The sequence below is a fragment of the Ascaphus truei genome, chromosome 1 (assembly GCF_040206685.1).
Source record: "Ascaphus truei isolate aAscTru1 chromosome 1, aAscTru1.hap1, whole genome shotgun sequence".
NCBI classification, from domain to species: Eukaryota; Metazoa; Chordata; class Amphibia; order Anura; family Ascaphidae; genus Ascaphus; species Ascaphus truei.
The window spans coordinates 551,161,106-551,179,862 of record NC_134483.1 but is presented as its reverse complement, the minus strand read 5'-3'; the positions used below and the strand labels follow the sequence as shown (position 1 = coordinate 551,179,862).

At 47.9% G+C, this 18,757-nt stretch overlaps 1 protein-coding gene across 2 annotated transcripts in view; it reads left to right on the top strand.

Annotated features, from left to right (window-relative positions):
• Positions 1-7,018, top strand: part of LOC142467914 (uncharacterized) — a 115,001-nt gene extending 107,983 nt beyond the window's left edge. For both annotated transcript variants that reach the window (XM_075573888.1, XM_075573898.1), the window contains exon 2: positions 3,849-7,018. In XM_075573888.1, the coding sequence (XP_075430003.1) occupies positions 3,870-5,177 (1,308 nt within the window). In that variant the 5' untranslated portion in view covers positions 3,849-3,869 and the 3' untranslated portion in view covers positions 5,178-7,018. The remainder of the gene's footprint in view (positions 1-3,848) is intronic.
• The last annotated feature ends 11,739 nt before the right edge of the window (positions 7,019-18,757 follow it).

Genomic DNA, 18,757 nt, shown 5'->3' with positions numbered 1-18,757 from the left:
AGCTGTGAACCAGTGGACGAGAGTTTAAACTTAGTTTTACATCTCGACCAGACTTCCCAAGTTTGTCTCATTGCACCTAACTCAAATTTATGCGCTGTCATACTGCTGCGGCCAAGTTTATTCGAGCATTTGCCCGTTCTTGGCCGCAGCAGTAGCCTGGCGCGCGCCGGAGGGTGACGGGCGCGCGCCGAAGCAGCTCTCCCTACCGCTGCCGGGTCCGCCGGGTCCCCCGGAAACCCTGCCGCCGTCCCGCGATCGCGGGACACCAGGGCTCCCTCGGGGAGCCCTGGACGCGCGTGCAGGGGGCGCAGGCTCCCGATGACGCGTGACCGCGCGTCGGTGACGCGCGGCATGCCGAGGGGCGGCCACTAGCAAGCCGGGAAATCTCCCGGCTTGCGGAACCGGCCACACTTTAATAAAGTGTGTCGGTAGTGTATCACTTCTATCCATAGACCAGAGGCAGGCTGGCAGAGAGGGCGTCTTGGCGTATTGGGATTCGATATCTACCCAACAATGTTGGCCCGGGTCTGCGTTCCACACTACTGCTTGTCGCAGCTGAGCCACTTGGTAGTATTTTAAAATGTCCAGCACTCCTAGGCCTCCTCTTCCTCTAGATGACAAAAGGACTGGCCTATTGACCCCTGGTCTTTTTCCTTGCCAAATAAAATTAAACATTCTGTTTTGGATGTTTTTTTAGTTCAGAGCCAGGTACATGGATCGGGAGTGTCTGGAAGTAGTAGAACAATCTAGGGAGTACATTCATCTTTACCGAAATTATTCTCCCAATCCATGAGATCTGGTAACCTTCCCATTTATCCAGATCTTTTTTAATTTTGCCAAGCAGGGTTGGGTAGTTATATCGGTATAATGAGTGGTAATTTCCAGATACATTTACTCCCAGGTATTTAATGTATGAAGAGCTCCACCTATAGTTAAAATTTAGTTTGAGCAGCTTAGCTTCTGGCTCTGATAAATTTAGGGTTAGGGCTTCAGATTTATCATTGTTGATGTTGTAGCCTGAAATATTGCCGAATTCGGATAATTCTTTATGTAGATTGGGAAGGGATGTCTGGGGGTGAGTTAGAGTTAGGATGACATCATCGGCAAACAGCGAGATTTTATCATTTATTTCGCCAATTAGTACGCCCTGAATATTTAGAACCATCCTTTTTCTTAACAAACAAAAACCCTGCGAATGAAACCTTTCTTTAAATTCTCTTGAATATACTCCGACATGGCTTTCGTCTCAGGCAGAGACAGGGGGTAAGATTTATCTCTGGGTAAGACGGAAACTGGCAAGAAATCAATAGGTCAGTCGAAAAGGGCGATGAAGGGGAAGAACTTCGGATCGGTCCTTATCGAACACATCCTTGAATTCAGCATAAACTTCGGGTAGACCACTCTTATCCTCCTTGGGAGTGGTTAGACTGCAGATCTGCTGAGTAGGGTTTAAGCAAGTCTTGATGCATTTGAGACTCCATTGGATGGGTTCTTTATCAGTCCAATCAAGTTGCGGATTATGTTGTTGTAACCATGGCAGTCCTAGAATGACCTTAACGGATGGTGTATGGATGACATCCAGGGAAATCTCCTCCTGATGGCCATCCGTAGTAAGAAGGGTAAAAACCCTGGTTTCCAGAGAGATGGACGGTTGAAGCGGACGTCCGTGTATGGCTTCCAATCCAACGAATGAGAGGATTAGAATGTTTTAGAGCAAAGCTATGGTCAATAAAGTTGCCCCCAGAACCCAAATCAATAAAGGCGGAGGTAGTGACCTGGAAGTTGGCCCCTTTGAGGGCGATGGGAAGCATGATCCGAGTAGGACGGACTGATGGGGATGTAGGGGAAGGAGAGATAGTGCCCAATGAGATTCCCCGATAACTCATTGAGCGTTGGCGTTCCCGGTTTGAGCGGGCAGGAAAGGACTTGGTGGTCGGAGTGACTTGGTACGTCTGCGCTGCCTCTCCGAGAAGGATAACCGGTGCCTTCCCAGCTGCATGGGTTCCGGACCATCAAGAGGCGACGGATCTGTAGGGAAAAATGAAAAGCCGGTGATCTGGCCAGAAGCGGCCAAGAGCGAGAATGTTCGGCCTTCCTCTTCTAAAGACATTGGTCCACTCTAATGCAGACAGCAATAATTTCCTCCAGGTCAGCAGGGCGCTCTTGAGCAGCTAGTTCATCTTTAAGAGAGTCAGATAAACCTTGCCAAAAGGCAGCCGACAGAGCCTCATTGTTCCAGCCTGTTTCAGCTGCTATGGTATGAAATTCCAGGGCGTAACCAGCAACTGGGCGAGAACACTGGGAAAGGTGAAATAGAGAAGATGCAGCAGTCAACTTACGGCCTGGAGTGTCAAAAACATGTCTGAATTCCATAGTGAAGTGGTCGAGGTTCTGTGTCAGCTCTGGTCTCTGTTCCCAGATGGGGGAAGCCCATGCCAGGGCGTCTCCGGTAAGTAGAGCCATAATGTATACCACCTTAGATCTTGCAGAGAGGAAGCGTGAATGGGTTAACTCAAATTGAATTGCACATTCAGAAGCCCCGAAACCCATGGGGGTCACCAGAGTAACGATTAGGAGTAGGCAGATGGGGTTCAGCCAAAAAATGGGTGTCTGGTGAAGGCAAAAAAGGGGTTGTGGGTCTCAGAGGACTGGCCCATTGGTGTTGCAAAGTAAGGGCCCCAAAGGATTGCGCAAGGGATGCAACATGAGTCTCTAGTTGGGAGCATCTGTCACCAACTGAGGACAAGGCCCAACCCACCTTAGTGGGTCATGTTTGTGGGGCTGAGCTTACTGTAACACTGTGCTCACCACAAACAAGACGGGACACAAAGCGGGACCCCGGTACTGAGGTGGGAATGGATATAAATGCCACTCACAGCCACGGGAGCACATCTGGAGTGCGGATGGTCAGGCAGCCAGGTCAGGATTGGAGAGAGCAGAGTAGTCTTGATCCTTGCGGAGGTCAGAGGTAGGAGCCAGTAGAATGGTCAGTGTCCGATAGCCATGGTCAGGGGTTGGAGCCAGTGGGATCGTAGAAGTCCGTAAGCCGTGGTCAGGATTGGAGAGGTGCGGAAGGTCAGAGGTAAGCCAGGGTCGGTAAGCAGGAAGTGCGGAGTCCAAGAACAAGCCGGGTCGGTACACAGGAGATCAATCTGAAAGCAAGGCAATGGGAACAAGGCAAGGCAAGACACCAGGAAGTGGGAGAACAACGCTACTAGAACTGTGCTCAGCCAAAGTGCAAGTGGCACAGCTGAGCATATATGGGTGAGCAGGACCAATGAGAGAGAAGGGCGGAGTGGAGGGGCGGCCTCAGCGGAGGCAAGGATAGGTGGAGAGATGCAGGAGACAGGTGGGCATGATGAGGGTAGTTGACACGCAGCTGGGGAGAGGTTCACACGCGTCACATGTGTGCACCGCGCAACGCTGATGCGCGCTGCAATCAGGGGGCAGGGCCAGACTCTGTGATGTCCACAAAGCTCCTGCGTGAGCGCGCGCGCGCTGTAAGGACAGCGGAGTTGCGCGAGGCATCAGGTAAGAAGGGAGTGTGCCTCGGAGGATGCGGTCCCTGATTCCTTACAGGTAACGCCTGTCTGAAGCAGGTGATAATAATTTGCAGAATTGAGTTATCACCGCCCTCGCATTTTTATTTATCCCACGTATACAAACTTTCCCGTCATTAATTGTGTCCAGTAATTTTCAATGTCAAATGATAAATAAATGATTGTTTTGAGGTAACCGTTTTATGTATCCCGTGCAAAATACATTGCACGTTATGGCGGTAATAACGAAATTGTGCCGAATCACCGATTGATATATCTCAGCCCTAATACTTTCTTTTCTCTTTGCAGATCTGTGCATCTGATGGAAACATGCTGTCCTGCGTAAGATACATCTTCTTCCTGTGTTTTGCAATTGTTTCCTCTTTTCTGACATCATTCTATTTCCATGAATTCAAAGGAAAAGAAACTGAAAGCAGAAGGGATATAAGTTACATTGCTGAGGGTTCCTTAACACCCCTGGGAGATAACAGAACCTTAATCCTGTCCCCGTATTATGACTCCAGGGGAACCAAAGTGATCCGAGTACTTGCAATAATTCACCATGAAGTGGGGGAGCTTTACTGCCGGTTTCACTGTGAACATAAGGAGCATGTTCCTGTTAGAGCAGCAATAGAACTTCATTCAGACCGATTTGGGTTTCCTTATGGGACAGCGGATCTCCTGTGCACAGAACCGGCTGACTGTGATTATAATTATGTGTCGGTCCATTGGTCCAGTTCCGGAGATGTTGAGCAGAGTCCAGTGTTTGAAATCAGAAACCGAGCTCCCGAGTCGTTCTCGGCAAATTTCACGGTCTGTATTTCTACTCTCTATGGAAATTATAAGAATGTTTTACAGCTGATCCAAAGCATTGAGATGTATAAACTGCTCGGAGCACACAGAGTCACCATCTACAGGAACAGCTGCCACGAGACTGTGGATAAAGTCTTACAATATTACGTTAAAGAAGGATTCATGGAAGTCATATCATGGCCAATAGACCGATACCTGCGGACATCTGATAAATGGCATTATTCCTTAGATCCCAACAGTGAAATTGGCTATTATGCACAAACAGCAACTTTAAATGATTGTATCTATAGAAACATGTACAGAAGTAAGTTTGTTCTCCTCAATGACATCGATGAAATTATTCTCCCAGTGAAACACCGGGACTGGAAATCCCTGATGAACAGTCTTCAAGAGCAATATCCACAGACCAGCATCTTCCTTGTTGAAAATCATGTTTTCCCAACATCGATTAAAGGGTCTGAATTGAACATGTGGAGTAATATTTCCGGGGTTAATATCTTGCATAACACCTACAGAGAACCTAACGATCCAAATGCCTTCAATAACCGCAAAATGATAGTAGATCCCAGAAAGGTGTTTCAGTCATCGGTCCATTCTGCTTTAAAGGCGGACGGACAATCTACAAACCTACCCCCCGATGCTGCTATTCTCTTCCACTGTAAGAAAGCCACTCGGCCAGAACTTACCCAGGAGGCTCTCATTGAAGACCAAACAATCCTGCGATACAATGTGTCCTTAGCTCGGAGTGTGGATCATGTGGCTCGGAACATTTGCCCAGATCCCGCTTCACTTTGTAGGGATCAGTTCAGGTTGTTGTTGGGTTGATCACAATGTGTTTCTCTTCACTCTGTAGGGATCAGTTCAGCTTGTTGTTGGGTTGATCACAATGTGTTTCTCTTCACTCTGTAGGGATCAGTTCAGCTTGTTGTTGGGTTGATCACAATGTGTTTCTCTTCACTCTGTAGGGATCAGTTCAGCTTGTTGTTGGGTTGATCACAATGTGTTTCTCTTCACTCTGAGAAATGGCAGGACACATTTATTTATATATATGAGGGGTTATCTATTAAATCATCACTTTTAATATACAACTTTCCTAAATCAGATGAGAATTCAATGCGGGGCAAAACTGGTGCAAATTGTGTTTTCTAAATAAAGCAACGACTGCTCTGCAGATTCTTATAATAACCCAGGGCCTGATGGGAGATCTTTATTGGCGCAAAGATAATGCGAGAGATGTATCACCATAAAGATTTTTAAACTCAAGAAAAAGAACCCGGTATGATAGATTCAAAAGGCCCTGTGTAAGCAATGATAGGTTGTAAATGCTAAAATCAAATCTTTAATACGGAATAATAATAAAATAAGGTGGTACATATAGTGGACAAACTATTAACTAAAGTTAAAAATAAGCGATAAGACTAAATAATCATTATAAGATAATGGCTACCTAATCACAGAGAGTTAATCACCCGTTAGGGCTAAATGTCTCTAAAAGATTAGAAATGAGTTGCATATAATAGGTTAATAAACATAATGGCTTTATGCCTGCGGTATTGTATATATTGCCTGAGTTGAGTTGGACTCCAGTGCATTCTTTAAGCAAAGACCCTGTGTAATTGCTGGGATCCTCTTATAAAGATGTAAGTCCAAGCACATGTGTAAAACATAAAACGTCAGGATTTTAGAATAATCCAATTCAAATTAAGTACTGTGAAGAGAGTCTAAACAGCTGCAGCGGACGTTATTTTAAAACTTCGCCCGGTGTGTGTGTGTGTGCTGTACAGTAATTGTAATTTGAAGATTTATATTTGAAGCAGAGATTAACGTTCCGAGTTCATACTGTATAGTCTGAGGTTCCTTAGCCATACACAGATTAAAAATATGAGGACACATACTATATACAGGATAATAAAGGGAAAATAAGTCATACAAAAATACAATGTCGCGTCTTCTCCAAATGTAAAATATTTTTTCCGCTCATGCGTGTACAGTATTTCTAATTGGAACCTTGTTGAAATGCATATGCGTGTCATCATATTTCTATGTATTATTTATTAATCAATACTTTTGAAAGGCCTGCTCTTCTTTTCATACTGTTTTTATTTAAAGCGCATGCGTGTATGTCTCATTGGAACCTTGTTGAAACGGATATGCGTGTCATCACATTTAGGCGCATGCGTGTATGTCTCATTGGAACCTTGTTGAAACGCATATGCGTGTCATCACATTTAGGCGCATGCGTGTATGTCTCATTGGAACCTTGTTGAAACGCATATGCGTGTCATCACATTTAGGCGCATGCGTGTATTTAAAAAATTTTTAAAAGCAAAGCAATTAATATGGAAAAACTCTCAGCCTATTTAAACGGTTCCACCTCACAATTCTCGGAGATTTGGGCTCCTTGGTTCCATCATGCAGGTATATCCCCATACATAGATTAGAATACTTGGAACAGAGTGATACATATGGTATTCAAATTGTTGTTTACTGTGTAATATTGTTACAAATGCTGTCCCTTCCCTCCCTTCCCTGATCTCCCTCCCCTTTATTGTGCCCCAACTAGTTTATCTGTATTATTGCACTCCCCCCACCTTTTTTTTCCGTTTTCTGTTTTGTTTTCCATATTTCTTTATGTATATAAAATGATCAATAAAAATCTAAGTAACCGGAGTGTTTTTGGAGTGTTGTGTTGCACGGTATATGAATTAATTTGGTGCCGACAGGAGGGCTTTGTTTGTCCGGTGAAGCAGTGTGTCGCATGAGGCTGAAGGTGAGTTGTGTTGTGTCCTGCGGTTTTCAGGTACTTACACAATATATATAGAGAGTCTGTACCTGATTCCTTTTGGTGGTAGCAGCCGGTGAGGGTTTAGTGCGTTGAGAGGTGAGAGGGTTTAAGTGTGTTCAGAGATGAGAGCTGTGAAGCGTCGTCTCCCAGAGCAGTGAGAGTTAGGTGCGTTCCCAAAGCTCAGTAAGGGCTGGGAGAGTGAGGCAGTGGTGAGGTGTGCGGGGGCGGGCCAAGGGGGCCTTGAAACAGTGGTGTGAGTGTGTCAGGCCAATGAGAGGTGTGGGGGGCGGGCCAAGGGGGTGGTTTCAGTGTGTGAGGGGGTGGTGTTAGTGTGTGAGGGGGCGGGCCAAGGGGGTGGTGTGAGTGTGTGAGGCCAATGAGAGGTATGGGGGGCGGGCCAAGGGGGTGGTGTGAGTGTGTGAGGCCAATGAGAGGTGTGTGGGGGCAGGCGGGGGCGGGCGGGGCAAGGGACCAATGAGATTGCCGCTAGGGACAGGGAACACACCAGGGAAACATACATACATACATACAATGCTTTCAGAAATATATAGTAGATATATTTATTACATCTCTCTACGGTCAGTATGCCTTTTGCCAATTCATCCTTTTTTTGACGGTTTCACCACTTTTCTGATACGATCCTTGAGCTGATGCCATAGCAATTCGATGGGATTCAAATCTGACGATCTGGAATTGGAGGGGGGAAAAGAAGGTGAATTAGTTAAAGAGATATAAACAGTGTAAAACAATGTGAAACCATTACCATACTTACTCCGGTGGCGTCTTAACCCAGTTGATACCGCTGGCAAGAATATGCACAGAAGACGCGGTGTGTTTCGGGTCATTGTCCTGGAAGAACCGGTGACCAGCTGGGAATTCACGTGTAATGTATTCAACAATCTCGGGCACAATTTGTTCTTGGAAAAATACTTTATTCATGATTCTTGTAACAAGAAACGAAAAGTGCTACAAATACTGAACACTTGTACAGTGCATAAGGCTACAGCATGTGACTTTGTGCATTAATTTACCGTCAAAGATAATGATGCATCCTGGTCCTTGTCTAGAGATGGCACCCCACACATGCAGCTTCACTGGGTGCTTGGGACGCGGCTTCAGAGATAGGCGCCCTTTTTTCTGGAATGCAAAGGTGGCAAATCTCTCAAGCGATACAGTTGACTCGTCAGTAAAGACGACATCCTTGAAAAGTCTCGCCACTTTCGATCCATGCCCGGTCTACTCTTTTGATCTTGTTGGCTTCCCTTATCATAGGATAAGGTCTGTAATGACAAGGAATAATTTTAGAGGTACTGTACAGTGAAACCACACTTTTACCTCCTGTACTGTCCAGTACTAACCTTACACGTCCATATTTCCATCCCAATTTGCGTCTCATCTGCCTGATGCTGGTCTCAGATGCGGTTTAATTGTGACTTTTCTCCAGAGCGTTCTTGACCCGTGTGGCGCGCCTCTCATCATTCTCTTCACTTATTTGGTCAACCAGAAGCGTTGTCGCCCTACAGTGTAAAGGGAAACACAACAATTTGTTACAGTAGGTCACAAAAATTCTCTAAAATAAACTGTTTATTAAACTGCTATTATTATAATTCCCTGTACTGTATTCTTTGTGAAGCGCTGAGTACACTTTTAGCGCTATATAAATAAAGCATTATAATATAATATTACGTGTGTGTGTCATATACAGCAGCGGTGCGCAAACAGGGGGGCGCGCAAACTGGGGGGCGCGCAAACTGGGGGGTGCGCAAACTGGGGGGTGCGCAAACTGGGGGGCGCGCAAACTGGGGGGCGCGCAAACAGGAGGGCGCGCGCAAACAGGAGGGCGCGCAAACAGGGGGCGCACCGTCTGTAGCTGCAATTTTTCTTTTGGCCATTAGGTGGTGCTGTGCTACACAGCTACACAGCAGCATCTCCTTCTTGCTTCCTGCATCAGCGTGTGTGACATGGGGAGAGGGGGTGAGTGAGACTGGACATGGGGGGGCGGTGAGTGAGACTGGACATGGGGGGGGGTGAGTGAGACTGGGACATTGGGGGGGTGAGTGAGACTGGGACATTGGGGGGGAGTGAGACTGGGACATGGGGGGGAGTGAGACTGAGACATGGGGGGGTGAGACTGAGACATGTGTAGGGGGGGGGGAGAGTGGGACATGGGGAGGGAGTGTGAGAGTGGGGCATGGGGAGGGAGTGTGAGAGTGGGGCATGGGGGGTGAGACTGGTACATGGGGAGGGAGTGTGAGACTGGGACATGGGGGAGTGAGTGTGAGACTAGGACATGGGGAGGGAGTGTGAGACTGGGACATGGGGGAGTGAGTGTGAGACTGGGACATGGGGAGGGAGTGTGAGACTGTGACATGGGGGAGTGAGTGTGAGACTGGGACATGGGGAGGGGTGTGCATGACATGAGGGGGGGTGAGAGTGACATGAGGGGGGGTGAGAGTGAGATGGCGGTGAGAGTGAGAAGGGGGGGTGAGAGTGAGATGGGGAGGGGGGTGAGAGTGAGTGTGACATGGGGAGGGGGGGTAAAAGTGCCACATGAGGAGGGGTGAAAGAACTACATGGGGAGGGGGGTGAGAGAGACATGGGGAGAGGGGGTGAAAGAGAGACATGAGGATGAAAGAGACACTGGAGGGAAGGAGAGAGACACTGGAGGGAAGGAGAGAGACACTGGAGGGAAGGAGAGAGACACTGGAGGGAAGGAGAGAGACACTGGCAGGAGGGAGAGAGACACACAATGGCTGGAGGGAGAATGCGAGAAAGACACTGGGGGAGGGAGAGACAATGGCTGGAAGGAGAGTGAGAGACAATGGGGGGAGGGAGAGAGACACTAGGGGGAGGGAGAAAGAGACACACTGGGGGGAGGGAAAGAGAGTGGGGGGAGGGAGGGGGGACACTGAGGGGAGGGATAGAGAGGGACTGGAGGGGGAGTGAGGAATACAGGGAGAGGGAGAGACTGGAAGAGGGGAGAGAGGTCCTGAGAGGTTCTAATGTGGCGGGAAGAGAGAGATTAATAATACAGCAGAAATGGGGACGCTATTAGACAAATATCATAATATTTCTTTTTAAGTGATGTAATTTGTGTTATAAATACTTTTTTTGTAGACGCGTGGCGAGGGCGTTACAAAGCTGCTTCACCCTCATTGGCTGAACCAGCTCACGTGCGCTGACGTCATGTGATTTTGATTACATCAGGCAGGGGGGGCCCGAGAAATTTCATGGATGAAAAGGGGGGCTCGGCATAAAAAGTTTGCTCACCCCTGATACACAGTATATATATATATACTGGCCCATATATATATATATAGATTAAGGGTGTACTGAGTACCCAGAATTACCCGGTACCCGGCGTTACACGGCACATTTCCAGCTACCCTGACATTACCCAGACCCGGCAACTGAGAAGTGGGTAATACCCGGCGTCGGGTAATGTCAGCGCAGCTGGAAATAATCTTATTTCTTACCTTTCGGAAGACATCTAGGATCAGCAGCAGCGGTCCTGTGGCGGTGGCAGCATCTGAGGTGTCTTCAGCCGGCGGAGGAGCTGCAGGAATCCCTTCCACAGCACCGCAGTAGGTAAAAAGTGTGTGTGAGCCACCGGGGAACCACGTGACCGGAGCAGGAGACGGAGCGTTCCTATTGGACAGACGGGTAACCGAGTACCCGACCGGATAGAACCATTGATTTTGGCCAGGTTCCCGTTACCCATTTCTTTTTTTTGTTTTACACTACCCGGTACAACACTAATATATGAAATCCGCCGAGTCGGAAGAAACGCGTAGGGTCACGTGGTTGAAAGAGACACTGGAGGGAAGGATAGAGACACTGGAGGGAAGGAGGGGAAGGAGCAGTCCAGACGCCTAAACACAGACACCTACACAGGAGTTCCCTGTCATCTCATCCAAGAGGAGCCGTGCTGAATAGGAACTGCAAGCTGCTCATTCGGGTTGCCGGAGAGACGCTGAGACGGTGACACCAGCAGCAGTGAAGCCTTGCGGTTTGCACAGCCACATGGAACGGAGGGAACTTGCTGCGGTCTGATATCTGTTTGGTGCATGGGTTTGTCCCATACAACGCTTTTAATACACTGGCAAAGTGTGAGTGTGCAATTGTCTATGTTCGTGGTAAATTAAACCTTTATTATTGGATTTTACACATGGATCGGGCGCTTTTTCGTTCTCTTTTTTTCTAATACGTATCGTTTGGGAGGTTGTCGACCCCAAGAAAGAAGCCGGACCACATTTTTCCTTTAAAAATTTTTTCACAGTTACAGGACATTTCATTTTTATCATTGATTTTTTGATTGTTTATGTTTACTTGAACATTTTACTTTTTATGATTATATTTTTATGGTTACATTTTTTGTCATTTTTTGTCATTTGCACATTTTTTCACTATTTTCATTTACATGTGATATTTATATCTCCATCATCCTGGTTCTTACCACATTTTTATTACCATATATAGGTTTTACAGGCATCTGTGCAGGGTGTAACATTTTTTCAATCAGATTCAGGGTTGCAGCAATTTAAGTGTATGCTATACCATGCGCTGTCTATTAAATTCTCTATCACTATATATATATATATAGTATGACTGAGCCACTAATTGAGCCAGCTGTGCTGATTTAGGGATATCCTGAAAACCTGACCTGTTTGCGGCCCTCGAGGACTGGAGTTGTGCAGGCCTGCACTAATGCATTTCATCAGTAAAAGTGTAATTACAGTACATACTGTACAGTAAAGAAAAGAAAAATACTTACTCGGTAGTGACTCTGGGGGTCCGCTTGACACTTTTGGCCTTACCATGGGCATGATAGCTGACAGTGCTTGCTGCTAAAACGAGGCCCGAAGTATTTAACCAGCGTTGTATCTGTGAAATGCGATGTCCTCTCTTGTACATATCCTGTATTCTCATGCTGAGATCCTTTGTAATCGTTTTCTTCGGCATCGCTGCATTTAGAAAAAAATACAAGCACAAGAATGTATATTCGATGTGTAGTCGGTGTATTCAATGTGCATTGAATCAACAAAATGGATGGTGTATTTATACTTTAATGGGTCTCAACCACACTCGACAGGTTTAGTACACAGTACGCCCACTTTTAACACCTGCACCTCGTGTTCATGCCCGCGGAGAAAAAAAAATCAAATAGGGACACAGTGTATAAAAGGTGACACAAATTGCATAGCCTCCCACACGCTGATCTCTATCTGAACTTGCCCTTGTCCAGATACTGCATTGTGCATTATTCCATCTGCTTCCATGGATCACCCCCGATTCTACAGACGCAGGAACCTGCTTGCTTCTGCCGTGCCAACCACGACAAAGCGAAAGGCAGAAGCTGTTTCTAAGCCAAAGCCAAAGCGAAAGGCAAAAGAGAATAAAGAAAATGTTCCGAAGACTCCAAAGGCTAACAACCCTAGGCCTTATTACACTGGCGACACACTTTATTCGAGCTTGGCTAGTCCCACGAATTCGGGTATACCCGGGTGTATTGAGGTTTGTGACTGTTTTCTGCCCGAGTGCATTGAGGTATTTTCCATGCAGGGATTTAAGCATTTTATTCCCAATGGCTGCAATACTGCACAGTATATATATATATACTGCATTACAATTCGTGAATTTATGCCATCTGGTAGACACGCGAAGCATTGCAGCCTATTAAATCCTTATCATTATCATTTAACAGATTAGCCGCCCGTCAGCCAGGCATGAACCCAGGCTGGGAAGGCAAACGCAACGGGGCTTGTCAGAGGTGAGGAGCGGCGCATTCCAGGTATCTGCCAGGTACATACTGGGTATTTGCTCGAATAAAGTGTGTCGGTGCAGTATGTCAAGAAGAAATTCGCTGGCGTGCACACAAAGCAAAACATTTGGCAGCCACCCATTCACGATGCTGCTCTCCTGGGAACCCCCAGGTCACTGTTACGGTGGTGCTGCCCGCAGACCAGACCCATCCTTACCACTGAGGTGGAACGTAAGTATACACGCACTCGCACCAGAAGGAGCGTGTCCGGAGTGTGGTATTTGCGTTGCCAGGCCAGGAGACTATGCTTTAGTACTTGCTAGTTCCGGAGGATAGAAGAGCCACAGTGGTTGCCATTGCCGAGATCAGGGAGTAGAGAGATCCGGGACGTCTAGGTACAAGCCGGGTTCGAGGGGCGAGAGAAGCAGGGTAGTCAGGAGGAAGCCGGGGACAGAACCTGAGTAGCACTGAAACGAAGAGACAAACAAAGTACACATCCACTAGCAAAGACTATGCAGAGCGATGTGCAGCAGGGAGAATGGGGATTATGAAGGTGGGCTGACCAATGGAAGGTGGAGGCAGGGCTGGAGGAGTGTGTGGAGCAGCACAGGATAGGTTGTGCTGATGAGGGTATGTTGAGAACAGCTGAGAGGCAGGAGAGTGTGCTCGTGAGCCGTGTGATTGCCGGAGGCGTGGTCTTAGCCCCAGAGGGTTGAATAAATTATGAGTGCCTGACGCGCGCTCTGTAAGGCTGGTGAGCACGCGTGCAGGTCTAATGGCAGCCGCATGTTTACCCGCAGCGTGCGGAGCAGCGGCTGCTCGGCGGGGGTACCGACGGAGGGGGAGTGGAGCGGAGACAACGGGGGTCGCGGGTGGTAAGGGAGGATTACGCTGCGACCGCCATGACCCCTGATTCCTTACAGTCACCTGCTCATGCACCCATCCACAACGCTGCTCTCCTGGGAACCCCCAGGTCACCTGCTCCTGCACCCATCCACGACGCTACTCTCCTGGGAACACCCAGCTCACGTGCTCCTGCACCCATCCACGCAGATTTCAACAGCACTCCTCGCACCAGATCCAGCTCGTTCGCCCGCATGCTGAATGGTTTAAGTTGTGACCTTATCCTTGACAACTCTACGGTGCAAAAGATTGATCTTCTTTTGGAGACCATGTTGAATATGGATAGGCGTATGGAGAAGATGGAGAGGAACATCGCAGGGATCTAATCTTAGCTTGGAGTCCCTGACCCTGTTGTACCTGTATGTCCGATGCAGGAGCAGGATTTGGCCGCCCCGCGCTCACCCCCTCCGTCTGCAGAATACGTGTACCTGTGTGCCCTTTATGAGGATGAGATGACAACCCCGGTAAGGCCACGACAGGAGATGACAACCCCGGTAAGGCCACGACAGGAGATGACAACCCCAGTAAGGCCACGACAGGAGGAAAGCATCCTCCCAGACCACCTACCCTCGCCCGCTGCCAGAAGCACACCCGCTCCCATTGTAACACTGCCAGACTTCATCTTGAGCGACCTGCCCCAGCAAGTCCGGGAGAAATACAAGACCGGAAGTGGTGGTGTAACCCAGTAATATGCCCTGTCCATCTTTAAATACCACGTCAGTTTTGAGATGTGCTGCGGGTGGACCCACAACGTAAATTATGAAGGGAACGAAATCAAGAAAGCTCTGCCGGAAAATTAAAGGAAAACCATTTTGGAAGAATTGCAGCGTTATTGTTTTGTTAACGATAATGTTATGAGAACCGTGAGAGACACCATCAATGGCCTTTTGAGGCATACTGTATATTCGTCCCTGCAAGGCCAGCCCGTTTTGGAACGACTTTGCTGTTTGATTGCACTGTGCTGTATTTCAAACGATATCGGAAATTTTTTTTACTCGTCAAAAAAAAAAAAAGAGTTTTCAATTGTTTCATTGTTTTTAATGCTTGGTATGCCTGTATAATCATTTATTTCTATTTCTGTTTTGCATGTGCATGTCTGGAGGTGGGCTGGAAGTTCCCGTGACAGGCTTCCCCTGCTCATGTACACTAGTGTCAAAACACACATATCAATAAACAATAATTCATTACTGTAGCCGATAGCCGCTATAGTAAAAAAGCTGCATTAATGTAATTTTTAGTAAAACTGTGCGGGAGCAGGGGGTCTCCTGAGCTGAACTGCTTTGATTTGATCCTCGGGACCCCCTGCTTCCCGAGTTACAGGCCCAGATATGGGGTGCCGGTATCTCCTCCATTATTTACATGTCACATGTCACGCGAGGTGGACGCTTTAAAGATGGCGGCGACACTGGCATCCGATGCCCCGTACCGGGGCCTGTAACTAAGGAAGCAGGGGGTCCCCGAGCCAGAAATCAATGCGGTTCAGCTCAGGGGACCCCCTGCTCCCGCACACTATAAAAAAAATACAGTAAAACAGCTTCATTACCTTAGCGGCTATCCGCTAAGGCAATGAAGGGGTTAAGGCACAATAACATGTTTATTGGGGACAATTGCCCCCAATAAACATTGCAATAAACAACACACCCCCTGTGCCCCTAACAACCCCTACACCCCCCTAATATACATCAAATATCTTTTTTTTTTAAATGTATGCACAGGAAATATACTATAGGCCGGTGGTGGCCCTCGGGTGGCCCCACAGGTGTTCAAGGGACCCTGCTTGCCAACCCTGTGCCCCCTAAAAATATATATATAAATACTTTTAAATAAATACACCCCCCCCCTGACCCCCAACACATACAGTACAGTAATGGGCAAAATTACTATTATCCACACATGGATAATAGTGCATTTGACCATTTAAAATACAACATTAAGCGGCATAAATAAAGTAACTAAATCTGGCACTCACCTTTGCCAGGCTGCCACAATGAAGGCTGTCATCCTCATTCCGTCCATGTCCTCCGTTACTACAAACAATACAGAACAATAATAAAAAGACAATCTAATGTCCCCTACCCCCTTAAGCACCTTAGCGGTTAGTAACCGCTATAGTAATTAAAGGGTTAACCCACCCTCCCCCACTACCCACCCAGGAGGCCTAAACACCCATCATTGGGGACAATACTCCCTTCACCCACCCCTGCTACCCACAATAAAAACAATACATATAACCGCCCCACTACCCACCCCCTAGGTCTCACAATAAACATTACCATATTTAATAAACATTAATACACAGCCCTGTGCCCCCACATAAAAACATGATTTATTTTTTTACATACAGGATTAATACCCCAGGCCACGGGGTCCCCAGTGGGCCCAACGGGTGTCCGCAGGCCCAAGAGTGTACCCCGGGGGTACCCACAGGTGTCTGGGGGCATCCGGGTGGTCCTCACTAGGCTCCAGGGGCCTCCAGGTGGTACCCACTGGTCCCCGCGGGTCACAATGGTGTCCATGGGTGGTCCCTGCGGGTGCCTGGGGGTCCCCGGGTAAACCCCACAGGTTTCTTGGGGCCCTTGGGTGGTTCCCACGGGGTCTGATGGCCCCCGGGTGGTTCCCACGGAGGTCCGCAGGCCCCCACAGCTGTGGGGCCCCCGGTTCTTCCCCGCAGGTATCCCCCGTGGGTCCGCAGTTGATAACTGTGGGCGTCCTGGGGTCCTCAGGTGGTCTCCATGGGTCCCCACTGCCCTGCGGTACCAATCCTATATGTAAAAAATAAAATATGTCCTACATTTAAACCAATAACCCCCCCACCCCACCAAACACATGCAGTATAGTAATGGGCAAAATAACTATTATCCAGATATGGATAATAGATTATTTGTCCATTATTAAACACATTAGCCAACATAAATAAAGTAAATAAAACCGTTCTACTTACACCGCTCTTCCACTCCCCCATGGGAGGATGTAACAAAAATGGGGTTAATCAGCGCATTAATAAAGGCAGTATGCTCGGCTGGTTAACCCTGTTTCGTATTGGGGATGAAGGGGTTAATTTTATATGCACTACACATGTACTATTTTCCCCTCTGTACCTTATTGTCCCTGTTTTGCAGGATTGTATAGGCCTGCGGTAATGTTTTGCATTGTATACCTGCATTACTGTTTTTTCGGACACAAGATGCCGCTGCGTGAGCCAAGCCGCAAGCTAATTGGAGAAGCGTGACGCGGTCTCTTTGTTCCGTTGAGTAACATAGGTATCCATTACTGACGCTTGAACTCGCAACCGCGAGGTCAATTGAATCAAAGGGTTGTGGTTTCAGTCTCAAGTGGGTACCGGCTACAATGTATCCAGTCCCGGTTAGTAGAGTAACTTGAAAGGCAGCAGGCAATTGGCGTGGGAACTCGGTTAACCGCAAGTCAATTGACTTGAGAAGCCCATAGCCCAGCATTGCCGGCTCGAGAAGCCCCTAGCTCGGGAACGGAATGGGCTAGCAACCTGAAATTTGGTGTGCAGCCCCAGAGTAACACCCCAAGCACACACATACAGTATTAGAATTATAACTTTGGGATAAGAAAACATATAATTTTAATAAAGTGTATTTTTGGTTGCAGTTTAAAAGGACAGGCAAGGTACATTTTTTCTGTTTGCCATTGATATGCAACTAGTGACCAAATGTTGAGGCGGCGCCTATGGGTCTAGGAAAGGTTTGCAGTTGAAAGGCCCCAGAGCTGCAAAGTGTGAAATAGCCAGGACGGTTGCTGAGAGATCCTGGGCTAGTTCACACCTTGAGGGCAACTCCTAGCCTGGGAGACGCCAGGTAAAAAGGGGAGTACACATATGGTAAGCAGCCAAGGTGTCAGGTTAGCACAGGTGCTGTACCAACCGGAAATCCCTATAGTGCCCAATCTGCAAACTGTAGGCAAGTTGGGGATTGGTGAGTGGGAAATTCCCACGAAGGGGATTGAGCGGGTATGTTGGAGATACTGTCGCGGCCGAGTTTATTCTAACATTTACCCGGTCTCGGCCGCGACAGATACCGGGCGCGCGCCGAGGTGTCCCGTGTGCGCGCCGGACCCTCGGAGGATCGGTCCTCCGATCGAGGCACCCCCCTCCCCTCTCCGGGTCCACCGGGTCCCCCGGAGCCCCCCACCGCCATCCCCACATCTCGGGACACCAGGGCTCCCTTCGGGGAGCCCTGGGAACGCACGCCGTGCGTGCACGCTCCCGATGAAGCGTGACCGCGCATCGGTGACGCGCGGCACGCCGAGGGAATTCAACAACAAAGCCGGGAAACCTTGCGGCTTGCGGCTCTAGCCGTATTAGAATAAACAGTGTCGCCACTGTATGATCTCAGACCCTATACACATGCCCCCCGAGCTATCCCTGTTGTCTTTTACCATGTGATTGAATTTCCACCTCGCTTCTAAGAGCGGATAAGAGCAGCAGCAACGATTTCAGAACGCAACGAGTTAATTTAATCTGAACAAAAGACAGAACTCTGCTTCAGGATTTCGTTAGTGCTGGGGGTTATCTAACGAGCCCCAATGGACCAGAACGAACTTTGCACTATTCAAGGACATATTGGGCTGGCAAGCTGCGCCCCTTGTAACAGGACTGCATTTTAAAAGACATTATTCCGGTGCTTTGTTTAATCTCTGGACCTTTTATCCCGTTTTCTCCCTTAGGAAGTGTTTTGTCACGTATATTCTAAGGTTGTCGTGTCTGTCTATTAAGGAAATAAATGTCAGTTTATTTTGCTCAACTTGTATGCTCAATCTAGTTCCCCAAAATATAAACATTTTTATCATGTCAGTCCACATTTACACCTGCTGGTAACAGGGGGCCCTGAGTCTCCCGCATGATGGTATAGGGGAATGACAGGACAGGCTTCTGGGGTCTTGCCAAATAGTACTCATAGGTGCAGCGCCTCCATCTCTTGCAGCCCCCAG